This window comes from Triturus cristatus, chromosome 3_1, assembly GCF_964204655.1.
Source record: "Triturus cristatus chromosome 3_1, aTriCri1.1, whole genome shotgun sequence".
Taxonomy (NCBI): Eukaryota; Metazoa; Chordata; class Amphibia; order Caudata; family Salamandridae; genus Triturus; species Triturus cristatus.
The window spans coordinates 154,933,438-154,948,183 of NC_140583.1; the positions used below are offsets into that span (position 1 = coordinate 154,933,438).

At 37.1% G+C, this 14,746-nt stretch overlaps 1 protein-coding gene across 11 annotated transcripts in view; it reads left to right on the forward strand.

Annotated features, from left to right (window-relative positions):
• ANO5 (anoctamin 5) overlaps positions 1-14,746 on the forward strand; it is a 323,731-nt gene that overhangs the window by 266,728 nt on the left and 42,257 nt on the right. For all 11 annotated transcript variants that reach the window (XM_085643617.1, XM_085643615.1, XM_085643607.1 and 8 more), the window contains 2 exons: positions 13,419-13,588; positions 14,077-14,174. In XM_085643617.1, coding sequence (XP_085499743.1) covers positions 13,419-13,588; positions 14,077-14,174 — 268 coding nt within the window. The remainder of the gene's footprint in view (positions 1-13,418; positions 13,589-14,076; positions 14,175-14,746) is intronic.

The following is a 14,746-nucleotide window of genomic DNA, read 5'->3' on the forward strand; positions in this document are numbered from 1 at the left end:
TCCCCCAAAAATAAGTGTTTGAAAACTAAAAAAAAAAAAAAATATAAAACAAAAAGAAACACAAAAACAGTTCTTTTAAGAACTCCCTTCACTTCTCCAAAAAGAGCTATATTCCTAATATACTGTTTTTTATTTTGATTGAATGAATGTGTAGTGTATACAAAAATGATTGAAATGTCTGAGTGAAGAGGAGGAAAGGACAGACCGAATGAGTTAGAAAAGGAAATTATGATCAGTCATGAAAGGGAAGTGAAAGACTGACTGCAACAAAAGGACTAAGGGTAGAGGATACGGGTAAGAAGAGTAAATGAGTAAGGGAATGGCAGTGAGTAATGGAGAGTGATGGAGGGGGAGTGAGAAAAGGGGAGTAAGGGACGGTGATAGGAAAAGGGAGTAACAGATGAAGCGGATGAAGTACAGCAGGGTAAAGGGATTTAAAGTAAGAGAAGTCGAGTGATGGTGAGATAAGGGGTATGAGGATTAGAAAAAGGGGTAAGGGAAAGTGAGAGATGGGGAGTGAGGGGATGGAAGGATTTAGGAAACTGGAGTGAGCGAAAGGGAGTCAGGATTTCAATGGGCAAAGGAGAGTGAGGGAGAGTGAAGGAAAGAATTCGAAAAGATGAAGGGGTGTGAGATACAGACAGGAGGAAGTGAAGTAGGAGAATAGGAGTGACTATGAATAAAGGATAGTGACACTTAGGGAAGGTGAGGGAAGGAGAATGACGGAGAAGGTTAAAAAATTGACATAGATGGAAAATGAGTGATGGAGAGAGAAGTGGGAGAAACAGAGATGTTAAGGAAATTAAGGGTAAGACAGACAAAGGGAGAGAGACAGAAACAGAGACCGCAAGGAACTGAGAAGGAGTAAGGCAGTTAGAATGACTGAGACATATGGAAACAGGGAGAGAAACATGGTTGAAAAAATAGTGATGGAGGCAGTAAACCTAGGGGAGTAGTAGAGAAGGAGTGAGGGAGTTACGAAAGAGCAGTAGAGGAAGAAGAGAGAGGGAAGGGGAATGAGAAAAGCAGAGTGAGTAGAAGTGAAGAAAAGGGAGCATGAAAGTGAAGGGGTGAGAAATACAGATATTTTAAACTTACCTGACCAACAAAAGAACTTAATTAGAAATAAATGTTTTTTTTTAATTGCTAGAAAAAAAGATTACATTTCCTAAATTTTCTTTCTCGATCTGAAAAAAAGAAGTAATATTTAACAATACATTTTAGAATACAGTACACATATATTCATATTTAACAAAGTAATTTTTTGCCCTTTTTTTGCTGTTTTCAGAATATATTGAATTTCACTGAAAATAGTGATGTCAATTGCATTCATCACTTAACAGCGGGCAAAAAAATTAACAATCTGAAAGATTGTTTAAAAAAAGCCCTGAATCTATCCTCAGTAAAAAATACTTTGATAGAAATGTAACCTATATTTTAAAAATATCTTCTAAGAACAATAACTATTTGCAATAAATAACGTCTGTAAATCTTGTTGCTTAAGCACATACACCAAAATAATATCTGTCAAAGAAGTCCACAATAGAAACAGTTACCTTTCCATGAGGCAAAATGGTAATTTTTAAATTCTTTTTTGGTGAAATATCCAATGGTAATCCAATAAAATCAAAATAATGGTTTGTTCAGATGCTGCAATTTGTATCTAAAATTTTGGTTTTAGAAAAATTAAGTAGGAATTTGGTCATTCTGCAGGCAAACGTTGCTTAAAAATCAATTGTGAATTATTACACAGTGTCCAGCCTTTTTCACATTTTAGATAAACTGTGTAATGACCAGAAGTTATACAAGGTCCATCATGGAAAATTATTGCAACTGCAAAAAAAGTCTTTCCTGATATTGATAATTGATTTCCTGTAAACTTCTTTATTAAAGTGTCCAATTTTGTTCCATCAGCTCTACAACGTTGCTTCATTAAAATTACATACTGTCCATATTTCTTTAAAAATAACGTTGATAACATTTCTGATTTACCTTGAGAACATTCCATGTTGTGATTTGCATCTTTAACTAATTTACTAAAAGTCACTGATTTTACTCTGGTAATGTTAAATATATGAACCTTTAAGAATCAACATTAGAGCTGCATGTGTTCAAACAGTTTTCACAACAATGTTCCCATTTATAAGAGACCAAACATATTTTCTATTTCTACCCCTTCATCTTCCAGTACCATAAGCATGTACATTAAGAATTCCTGTGCATCTTGCTGGATATTTTCTGTAAACTGTATACATCCAGAACATACATCTAAAAGATTTCTAACCTCAGAAGCACTTTCTATTTTAGTTTTATCATTACTCAGCTTCTCATAAAGGAAACTCAGCAGAGAACAGAATCTTTTTTCATGATTTAGTATTATCGGCTCTTTCAAACTTTCAAGATAAAATACAACATTCAGCACTACATTAGCGTAGCAGTTGACACCAGAGCTATTTTCAAAATGACAACCAACAACCTCTTCAAAATTGTCCTTTTTAGGTCTCGCCTGACCCAGCGCATGCGCTGGTCTGGCGAGACTTATTGAGAGGGCTCCAAAAAGTGATACCAGGCCAGCCTAGAGCTACAGTGCATGTGCGCGGGCACGCGCGCCGCACATTACCGAGATTACTTTCACTTTCGGCCGCACGGCTTTGATGTTCGATCGCGATCACTTTCGCGGCCGCACGGCCGCTTGGCATTGCCAATAGGTCTCGCTTTTGGGACCTTATAAGTATTTAGTTACGCAACTGTTGCATGGCTAAACACTTATATGGTCCCAAAGGCGAGACCTATTGGCTATGCCAATGCTTGTTCTTTTTGCTTGCAATCGCATCAGTCTCTATTTGTTTACTCTTCTGTACATCCTCATTACAGATTTCTCAATTCTCCTTTTCCGACAAACAACACGTTTTTCAAACACAGGATACTTACCTAAATGAGGAGCATAGCTTCTTCTTAATCTATTATACTCCTTTACACAGTTTGCATCAGCACTAACTTTTGACTCATCAAAGTCTATCATGAATAAACCAGATATTTTTTTCACGCGTGACAAAGCAACATATACCATACCTTCTTTAAACACACTAGATCCAATGTTTACAAAAGCACTATCTACAGTTAATCCTTGAGATTTGTGAATAGTTACAGAATATGCTAGAGAAAACGGAAACTGCTTCCTACGTACATATAAGTCTTTCACAAGCAAGAAACGAACTGAACAACGACTAATGCCTTTAACCTCTTCAATCTGATCAAATTTTATTTTTAAAAATTCAATTCCATCTTTTTTCTGGTAATTAACAAAACCCACAACTTTACCCATAGCTCCATTCACTAAAACTTTTTCTACATCCAAATTACGTCTTAAAATTACTCGACAGTTCATACATACATAAAGATTCTTTTCTAAACTAGCTGTTTTCGATATGTTTTTCTCTAGAGAATCCAATTTAGTTGTCAATTTGCTTGTCAATATAATTGTTATTCCTTCATGCTGTATTTTATCCACAGCTTCCAGTTTTAGAATCTCTTCATTTTCCAATTTCAAAAGTTCTTGATTGAATATAGAGCATTCATGTAGTGTTGGCATTAAGCAGATTACAGTATTTTTTTCTGCAATTTTCTTGTATATTTTCTCTGGAACTATTTGTTCTGTTGGAAACAAATTACATAGCAATCGACTCTGTAAAGATTTTCTGCCATGTTCTGTGAGTAGTCCAATTCTGATATCTTTGAGAATACTTGCATAATCATCATCATTTGCTTGCCGCATATTGGTAATGAGTTCTTTGTACTCAAAGTATGTCCAAATATTCACATTACCTATACTTCCTAACGACTTTTTCGTGTCATGTGTAAGAGATGAAATACTGGTTGTCCTTTAACTGGAGTGAGCTGCAGTAGATCCCAAAAAACTATAACATGTTTACCTCCAAATAACACGTCATAGTCTGTCTTTAGAATTTGCTGCATTCTTAAATGCACAAAGGCAAGCATTAAGTTTGATACCATGCTTACCTCATCAATAATGAGAACTTTCATTTTCTTCAATACTCTTGATACTTCAAAACATGCTTCTCCTGTTAGCTCATGCTCTACTGGTAACATTAGCAAACGATGGAGGGTAATTCCTTTTATGTTATATGCTGCTAACCCAGTTGGAGCAGTAACAACACAAGACAAAGTTGAATCAGTTTTTTTCTGTAGGTAGCTTCTAATTACTTTAGTTAAGAAACTTTTTCCAGTTCCAGCTTGTCTACTCACATACATTCTGATTGGTTCAAATGATGTGCATGAGCACTCTTTCTTTTCATGTAGTAATCCATGATCAATTTGTTTTGTGACTGCCTCATAAATGAGTTGTTGTTCATCATTCAGTTGTTGTTCCAAATTTGGTAAGTTTATTAAATCTTCCTGAGCTTGATTCATAGCGGTTTCCACTTCAGTCATGGCTATTGCAGCTTCATTTTCTACGATTGGTTGTCCTAGAGGATCTTGACTGAGCGTCCCAGAACTTTGACTGTCTTGAGAACTGTCTCTAGCTACTTCAGCTGCAATTGTTGCTTCTTTTTGCAATTTCTTCATTTAATATTTGTACATAAGTTGTGAAAGTACTGCATTCTATGCTATCTTTGCATGCATTAAAGGAATCTTCATAGCTTTGAAAATGTCCAAGTAATTCATCCTCTGAACGCCATGGTTTAAACAACTGTAAAAGTGCTAAGTAGTAAAATTCCTTCTTGTCAGTAGTGTCGCAACTCAGCTTTCTGTGATTAATCAAACTTCCTTTTGTCTGTTTTACCAAACATCCTTCCTCACAAATGACTTTATATGTTCCATTGTTGATGTCTTCTGTGGAATTCCGTTTAAAAATGTAGTTCTGCAGCACTTCATAGAAACACATGTTCTCAAGATGATGACTTCTCTTTGGGTAATATGTGTCCAACATGTTTGTTCTAAAAATGTCTGTACTTTCTGGTTCGTACTCTGCTAAATATTCAATTTCTCGAATAGATTTCAATACCCGATTTCACATTCCTGCAAGGCCTAAACTTACCCAAATTATTCTTCTGGATTTGGAGTATAGACTTACAGATGATAACCTATCTGAGCATTCGTATGACCCAATTTCTCGATGCGATAACATCTTTAAACTGAAACTGTATAGCTTTTTACTGACAGTCTTCTCGTGAGAAATCTCTTCCCACATTTCTTTCAATTCCGTTTTCTCAGATTTAGTGATGTAAGATGTGACATACCGAGCAACTGCAATAGAATTGTCAGCTACATACTGAATATCCATGTTAGCATTCCACATGGATAAAATGACTGGGTTGTAGTCATTTATATATTTTGACTCTTCTTTTCTTCTTAGGATGTAGGTATTTTTAGGCAATTTTCTTGTAATGGCAGGTCTGTGGTATGTGTCATAGGTGTATGGCGCTTCAGACAAAGTACACAAAATTTCCAAATCTCTAATACGACGGTGCTGAAAGGTGTAGAGAAACCACACACTCTACAGATGTAAGCCAAAGCTTAACGTCACTTATTACTGAAGCCTCAGCACACGTAAATGATATATTTCTCGTAGTCAATTTCATACATGAGAATATGAATACATAAAAGGCAAATCATAAGACAGAATACAGTCTTCTTCTTGTCTTTTTTATTAAGACGGGTTCAGGTGAGGTATCGGGGTTACAGCCATTCACAGCCAACACGTGTTTCGTCGCAACGGGAGTGTACTCCCACGACTTCCTCAAGGCTCTCTTTGTATTCTTGGAAAATTTTTAAATGTGGTTGTAATTCCGGCCCACATGGGGGTCTATGTTCAATGATGGGAACGAGGGATTCCACAAATCTGCCAGAGAGGTGTTCGTGTTCGACACTTCTCTGGCGTGCTCCTACAATTCAAGCGCCCTCGTCCTCAATCCAGTAAGCGATATGCAAACGTCGGGTCCGCCGAGTGTGGCAACCTGTACTACGAGTGTTTGTGACTACAACCCAGTCATGTGGGCCGGAATTACAACCACATTTAAAATTTTTCCAAGAATACAAAGAGAGCCTTGAGGAAGTCGTGGGAGTACACTCCCGTTGCGACGAAACACGTGTTGGCTGTGAATGGCTGTAACCCAGATACCTCACCTGAACCCGTCTTAATAAAGAAGACAAGAAGAAGACTGTATTCTGTCGTATGATTTGCCTTTTATGTATTCATATTCTCATGTATGAAATTGACTACGAGAAATATATCATTTACGTGTGCTGAGGCTTCAGTAATAAATTTTCTTGTAATGGTATGTTGCTCAGCTGACATAAAACTGTTTACTCTTCCTTTTGAAAGAACAGGTCGTGGAAATCCAAATCGACATTTTGTGTAGAATTTATCTTTACTCTTGTACTTTCGTCGACAGTATTTTCCACACGGATGACTTTGGAAACGTAAAACTTGCTCTTTTAAGTTTTTTTCTTCTGTGCTTTTAGGTATAGCACATGTTGCATATTCTTAAATGAAAGATAAAACTGCATCATCAGAATCTGTTCCAAATTTTGGGGCATCCTTGATCAACAACAGCATATGAATATGAGGAGCACCTCTTGCTTGGTACTCTTTTCTCCAAAAGAAATCCACAACTTTTCCAAGAGGTGGATTTTTTTTATTGCAGATGAAGGACATCATAGCCTCAAATCTATGATTGAAATATCTGCAAACATTAACCGGATCCAGTGAGCACAATTCTCCTGCTGTCTTGTATTGGATGTTTTCAATATTTGAATTTGCCTCTCGAAGAAAATCCAGTAAATCATCCCAAGCGTACTCAGCACAGCTTAGGGTAAGGAACCATGTAGGAGTTCCTAAATTCCGTAACATACATTTCAATTCTCCATGGCGTCGGTACCAATATTCATTAGTCCCACGCTGACAAGCCATCAGATTAATCAATTGAGATTCCAAATGATCATCTCGCTGTTGCACTTTGTTCAGAAAATCCTTTGCAGACACATTATGTAGATGTACTCCAGTTTTTAAACTGTGATTTACTGCATAAGATAGTGCAGACAAGTCACTTTCAAATAAAAGATGGAACAAATAAGGAATACTTTGACGAAATCTTGGATCTTCTGCATATAATCTTCTAGTCCGATACTCAGAAGCAGGAATCTGTACTGGACATTCATCATATCGTCCACCTTTTCCCGTAGGAAACAACTGGGGAAAACAACGAGCTTCCAAGCTCTCCTCCCATACACTCACGGGAGTTCCTTTTGCTTTTTTCATCTGAAACAGATCAATAGTGTTTCCCATAACTTCTTTAGAATGAAGAGGATGTATGCTGAAATGTTCATAAATGTCTTCTTCTTTTGACTTATCCACTTTTTCAATTTGCCCAGTTGGTATTCCTGTGTCTGCTAGTAAAACTTCATCTTCATCCATATAAATTGATTCATACCATTTATTATTTCTTTTCAAATATAAATTTGCTCTTTGTACTTTTCGTACATCTACCAGCTCCTGCCAAATGTTCTTGTTCTTTGTAGGTACACCATTAACCAGAATAACTAATGGTTCAGTTTCCAAACTATCTGCATCAATTGTTTCAATATTTGTTTTCAAATCTAATGGCAAATAGACAACTCTTCCTTTTAAACCTCTTTGTAAATCTGAAGGAGGTAATTTACCTGTTTTGGGCTCCATACGAACTATAGTCTGAAACGGATGGACACATTGAGTATAGACTCATACGTACTTAAATCAGAAAGTTCTGCAGGAATATCAACCAATTCTAAATTATTAGCTCTAGCTGGCATTTTATTTTCTTCTAACTTGTTATAACAGTATTTACAAATAGGCTGATCTTCACCCAAATCAAAACAATTTTCCAGAAATAAATATGTAGCAAAATCCTTCCTCTTAGAATTATTTTCTTTTTCACTTTTTTTATATAGATCAACATTCCTTGTTTGAGTTTTATAATGGTTTCTCCGGCAACAAATACAAGTCATATTTGGTCTTTCATTAGAGATGATAGTAAAAATTTTGAAGATCAAATGACAAAATTTACTAACAGTTCTACATTCTCTTCCACATTTTCTTCAATAACTGTGTCATTTCCTGCCCTTTCTTGCTCTGGACCAAAGTAACAAAACTCAATATCCTCACAAACCTTCTTCACATCTGATACAGATCCACGCAACAGAGCACTATTCAACTCATTTAACTTTAGTGCTGGACTTTTAGCAAAATACAATCTTCTCACAAATGTTCTCATTTCAGTATGATGAACTGCCAGCATTCTAAAATGGTGAAAAACACTTTGACAAACTTTCCTAGAAAGACAAGCCAGAGAATGTCCTTGCAAACCAGTATTCTTTCTCACTCTGCATGGATCTAGTCTTTGAAGCACCTTAATCTTCTGTTTAACACTTTTTTTTACTATATTCTCTTAGAAAGTCACTTAATTTATCAATAGATTCCTGTCATACAGTACAAATACTACTACAATTCCAAGTGTACACTGGGGCTTTAGGACGTCTCCCCATAACCTCATCAGCTAACACTTCTTCCTCATTTTTTGGAACCATTTTCTCCTTTTCCATTACACAACCATCTTTAACTTCATATGCTCGACCACTGGTGTCAACTGCATGCAGCAAACTATTACTTTGAAGATAACTCTCTTCATTAAAAAATGGTTCAGTACTTGAACTATGCTTCCATTCTCCTAAGAACACTTTACAAAAGTTTTTTTTTTTTCACTACTCTTTTTCTTTTGCTTTTTGACTTCATTACATTCACTAATTTATCTAATGTGCGGATCCTGTTCAAAATTAAAATAAATAGATTTTCTTTTTAATTCCAAAGCCTTTGCAACAATTGATTCAATACGTTTCTTTTTCTTATAAAATTTGGCTTTCTTCCTATATTTTTTCACATCCTTTAGCAAATTGAACATCACTCTTCTCTGAAACATTTTTCTACGAATGTTTTTAAAATCTATTTTTTCTTACTTCTGATTGTACATTAGCATTTAGTATATTCTGTCGATTGTCTTGTTGTTTTCTACTTGAAACACTATTTGCAGTGGATATATTTTTTTTAATTTTTTCTTTGCTTGAGGATATTTTTTATAAAATCCTTAGTCTGCTTACCAGAAGACTTTTTCTTTTTTCCAACATGAGGTTCTTCAACTAATTTTTGCTGTCCAGTTGTCTTCAAATATAGATGTTGTTGCTGTTCTTTTCTCTTTCTTGATTTTATAGGCATCTTTAATTTATTTCAGTGTTGTTCAGCAATACCTGAAAGAAACTAAAAAAAAATACCTTTATGTAATTTAAATATATTACTATATTTTTTGAGCTTTTCAAATCCTATCATATGAACTGTCCCTTTCCTACGACTGCAAGTCTTACACAATAAAAGCTACACAAATTAAATCTCTGACAACAATTCCTTTGTGCACACAGACTCATGGTGTGATTCTAGGCAGAAAACGATATTTGATTGGCAATCTCAAAGCACATTTACTACTGTGGTTTTGCAAGAGATAATTACTGTAACAGCCTGACACATTTTCCTTATAGTTTAGAGAAGCAGAAAAGAGCACATGTCCTACCAGCTACTTGAGACCATGAGCATGTGTAACCTGGGTGAGTGATTAGACTAGAGCAAAGGAAATGAGCCTTGGTGATGTTGAATGTGTTAGCGTTACTCACTGCTATCTGAAATACCACACAGTGCTGAATAGTAAGCATGGGAGTGCAGGAGAAGCAGCTGGCTGTGTGCTAAGAGCGTGCTTCTGGAGACTGTGTATTGTCAGGTGCAAGAGAGATCTGCATGGACGCTTGCACAACTGCATGAAGACTGCAGAGATGTATGTAAGAGTACTTGTGTGGTAAGTTTTAATTGGAGTTTATAACATGTAGGAACTACCTCACCCATTGCAGGAGTGGAAGGAAAATCTACCATGTTGATTTCAAATGTGTTAGCATGTGCCTCTCATTTGTGAGATATTGATTTGTGCTGAATGCTAGCCATCACACTTCAAGAAAACAAGCTGCCCCTTTCCTACGAATGCAAGTTTTACAGAACCAGACCAACACAAATTAAATCTCTGACAACAATTCCTTTATGCACACAGACTCATGGTGTGATTCTAGGCAGAAAACAGTATTCCTGGGTGACACCAGTACACCTTAACTTATGGTGAAGACATACTCCATAATATCTTACAAGTTCAAGGCAGTTAAATATCTTCCAAAACATAAAATGTGAAACACAACTTTAAAACAAGTATCACATTTCTATTATTTATATCAAAATGCACCACATACATCCCTTCTCAAATTCATAATTCACCTTTAAAAGTAGTTAGTTGAGAAAGAAATGTGGCACTCACACAGCAGATTATCAGAGCCAGAATCTGAGCTGTACACCTCTCACCAGAACCAGTAAATGGCAAACTTTCCCTCTCATTTTTCACACATATACATGTTAACTTCAAATCACAGTGCTTCCCACATTTTTTCAAATGGAAACACACATTTCTATTGGTTGCAAATTTCAACCCTTTCCAAATGATCCCTACCCCCAACATGACTTCTGCCTGCTACCATAGCAACAGGTCATGGAACACTGGTGTGAGCAGAGAGGTCAGAAGTTCAGCACACAATGTTTCTAATCCAAAGAGTGCTTGACTTTTCAAACCTAACAGCAAATCCAAAGTAATGTTCTGTGGGAACACATTTTTCTGAACCAATACAAAACATGCTTGTAAAAATGTAAACATACAGCCTAGTTTTTAGTGTAGAATGGTGTGAAACAGCCAATGAGTTCTTTTTATTAAAAAAAAGCATGTAAGCCTCCATTTTACAACTATCTTTCTTTTCATATTGCCATTCTACTGAAAGACACCTGAGTGCATCCAGATCTCCTTGAAAGATGTTCACAGTGTGGATTGTAGGTCATAGCTATGTCTTCTGGAGTGAAAAGTATGCAGAAAAAAGAGGTATTGTGAAAGACCTTGCTTTGCCAAATGTAGACATTAAATGGATTGGTCAGAGAGGGTTAAAGTGGCACCAATTAATGCCTTTGGTGAAATCCTTTCTACATCTCCCACAGCCTGACCTTATAATTGTGCACTGTGGTGGAAATGACCTAGGCACTTTAACTGGGGTAGGTCTGGAAATGCTTATTAAGGACACCTTTGTGCAATTGATGTCACTTTTTCCACAAACTACCTTTGTATATTCTAATATATGCCAAAGGTCAAAGTGGAACTGGTCCAACCAATATTGTCCGCAGATTGACAAAGCAAGAAAGCACGTCAATAAGTCTGTTTCTGCTTTCCTCAGAGACTATGGTATGGGTTCTATATACCACAACAACTTGCGTTACAACATGCAAGGCATTTATAGAGGAGACGGTGTACATTTCACAGATGAAGGCAACAGAGTCTTCCTCTTGAACTTTAGACTCTGCATCGGTACTTACTTGTAGGTACAAAAAAACACTCAATGAACACAACGGCTCTTTTTAGAGCCAACCAACATCTAAACACTTAAATTTGACCCCCTGACAAAGGCTAGGGGGTCAGGAACTCTCTACCCTGCCCCCTTTTCACGTTCTCCACCTTTCTTTTTCCCTGTCACACACACAACACACAAAATGGCGTCCGACACTTCCTGATTTTGACCGATTCGAATGTTGACTGACAAGTAACCACCAATCAGAATTACGCTCGCGCACGCCACCGTGTGCGCACGGTGCGCGCACGGTGCACGCATATAGATATTTATGTGCTTTTAAATGCAATTTTCTCAGGAACTACTGAACAGATAGACACCATAAATGCAAAAGGCACATGCCTGACCTGAGGACTACCTCTTTGCCAAATTTCAAGTAATTCTGTTCAGCCGTTCGGGCTCTACCTTCGACTAAAGGTCCTATGGGAAAATGCATGGGGAAAACGTGTTTTGGCACCCCCCTTTTTTCTCTGCCCCCGCTTGACGAATCACCCAGAGACTTTCAGGGTAGGAGCTGAGCGGAGCGCCCCATTAGTTTTGAAAATTTCGCGAGGATTCGTCAACCGGCGCCAAAGTTATTCAAAATAGAATTTTCAGATTTCCTATGGAAACACGGTCCTAACTATAACTATCTACTGGCGACTGCCAGTAGATAATAATTATATATATATATGTTATGTCGCGTACACTCTTGTGACTTTGGTTTTCGCTAATTACCATGTGGTTGTAATTTGGATGTGCTAACTGCTCTTAGCTTTTATTTGCCATTTGGTATTCGAGCAATGCATTCTGTTTCCACGGGTGTATTTTACATATGAGGCACTAGTCCGCTAACAAATCCCAAAAATTGAGCTCGTAGTCTGAGAACAACATATATGCATGCCAACACGTTAATAATAACGAATGCGGCACTAGTCCGCTTGATGCATATATAGTAGAGTCCACATGGCTTCTGTAATCCTTATCACGAGTATTTGTCCGTGAGTGTCAACTTGCGATTGATAAAGTTGGTTGAAGTACCCGTTTTTGCCGGCACCAAAAGCTAAACGTATGTTAAACACGTAACAGGACTCCGACAATATGACATTGTATTTACTCAATTTCTTGTGAATAACCTCTTGTAAACATGCTATTAAGCTGATGTACAGTCTTAAGCAAGGAAACTTGGACATATTCATTTGCATGCATGAGGTTTGAACCTGTTTAGAAATGGCGGCCGCATTGCAGCTCAAATGAGCAATAAGTTAACACCTCTTCTATGTCTACATATACCTATATGTATGCTTGAGAACCGAGCAAAAATCGTGTGACCAAGACACGAGTTGTGTCGAAACGCGTAGCGATTTGAAATTAAAAGACTGACCTTTGAGAGTGCGTTTTCGCTTCTTTATACCGGTATTTGGATTATCCGGCAGTGGGTTCGCCGGACAGCGCACCACCTGACGAGGGCTTGGATCCCGGAAGGACCAGACTGTTATTGATATATATATATATATATATATATATATATATATATATATATTACTGAATCACTTCCTTAGAGGTTACCGGTACACTTGACAGCGGTGCAATCTCAGGGTCCAAGGCTCACTGTTTGTTCAATAAAGTTCCACAATGCACCGAAGTACTCATGCACTCCTTCCGAGTAAATAGCACAAACACGGGTCTTCGAAATGGTTTATTCCAGAGAATCCAAGCCGCATGTACCCAACGCGTTTCGGCATAAACGCCTTGATCACGGGTAAAATGCATTACTTACATTCAAAAGTTATAAACATTTACTCTGTGCTTAAGCTGATTCTAGAAGTCTGGGAACTTATGGGAATGTTAATATTTTTCATTAAAATATTGCAATTTTTCATTTACAAATAGTGTGCATTTTGTATTTACAGAAGTCCCAAGAACTCACCTGGAGTATGAGAATAGACTTACAATGAAAATGTTCCTGTTTCAGTTTGTGAACTACTACTCCTCCTGTTTCTATGTAGCCTTTTTTAAAGGAAAGTTCGCTGGTTACCCTGGAAACTATACCTATCTCTTCAGTCAGTGGCGAAATGAAGAGGTAATGTAGCAGATGTAATGAGTGTTGTTGACACTTGTCTCCTCATTCGGGTAACAGATTTTACTCTTGTCTTATTGGGCAATCAGACAATTGCTTATTATAGTTCATCAGGTGTGTTAATTCTCACCTAGTAATTTCATTTTAAAATGTTTTGTTGGTTAGTGTGTAAAACCATTTTGATTGTCTCTGTGTATAAATATATTATTCATTTGGAATGGAATAGAATTGCCGCTCAGTACAAAATCATTTGTAAACATGTCGGCTGGTCCACTTTGTTACTTCTCCAAGAAGTATTTTTGAGCTGCATGCCTTCAGTGCTAGTTAACAAGATGCAGTTTTTGCCCACTGTACATACTTGACTTCATTAAGTACCAAGTGGGTGTGTGGGGTTTTCCTGATGTGATTGCCTTGTTTAAAAAAGCAATGCCTTAACTATAAAATGTTGTTCCTTTGTGTGTCATTTATTAACAGCACATTTTTTCTCTTAGTGTGATCCAGCGGGTTGTCTCATAGAACTGACAACACAGCTCACTATTGTCATGGCTGGAAAGCAGATATGGGGTAACATCCAAGAGGCCTTTGTTCCGTAAGTAGTACTGCAAAGACTATGCTATGAGCCCAAATGAAGGACTATGTCACACTAACCTCACTTTGCTTCATTTGATTTAGAAAACTGTACTCTGAGCCATTCATTTTATGCAATCATCATTGTGCTTGGTATTATAGGCAAAATGTCGAGTTTGCTGAATTCAGTGTTTCCATAGCCGTACATATTTTGGTGGATAGGATAATCTTTCAAAATGCCATGTCTTCTAGAACCAAAGCAATGCTGGAGGGTTTTAAGAAATTTATTTTGGTTCTGTGATCTCGCTCTTCTTCGTGATGTGTTTTGGCATTCTTGAGAGAGATTTACCAAGCCTTTTGCTGGTATCTGTGTCCTGCGAAGTGGTGTTCTTGCAAAGATGTTGGTGATGCAAAAGCTGCATTTTAGTCCTTTTAGTCCAAAATAGGTTTTGGAACATACCCATGTGGTGAGAACATCATAACTTGGGTAGTTCGTACTAGATTTTTGTACTACATTATGGTTTTGATTAAAAAAATAAATAAAAAAAGCTCTTGAGTACTGGTCAGATGTTGTATAAGTCTGAGGTGTGGAAT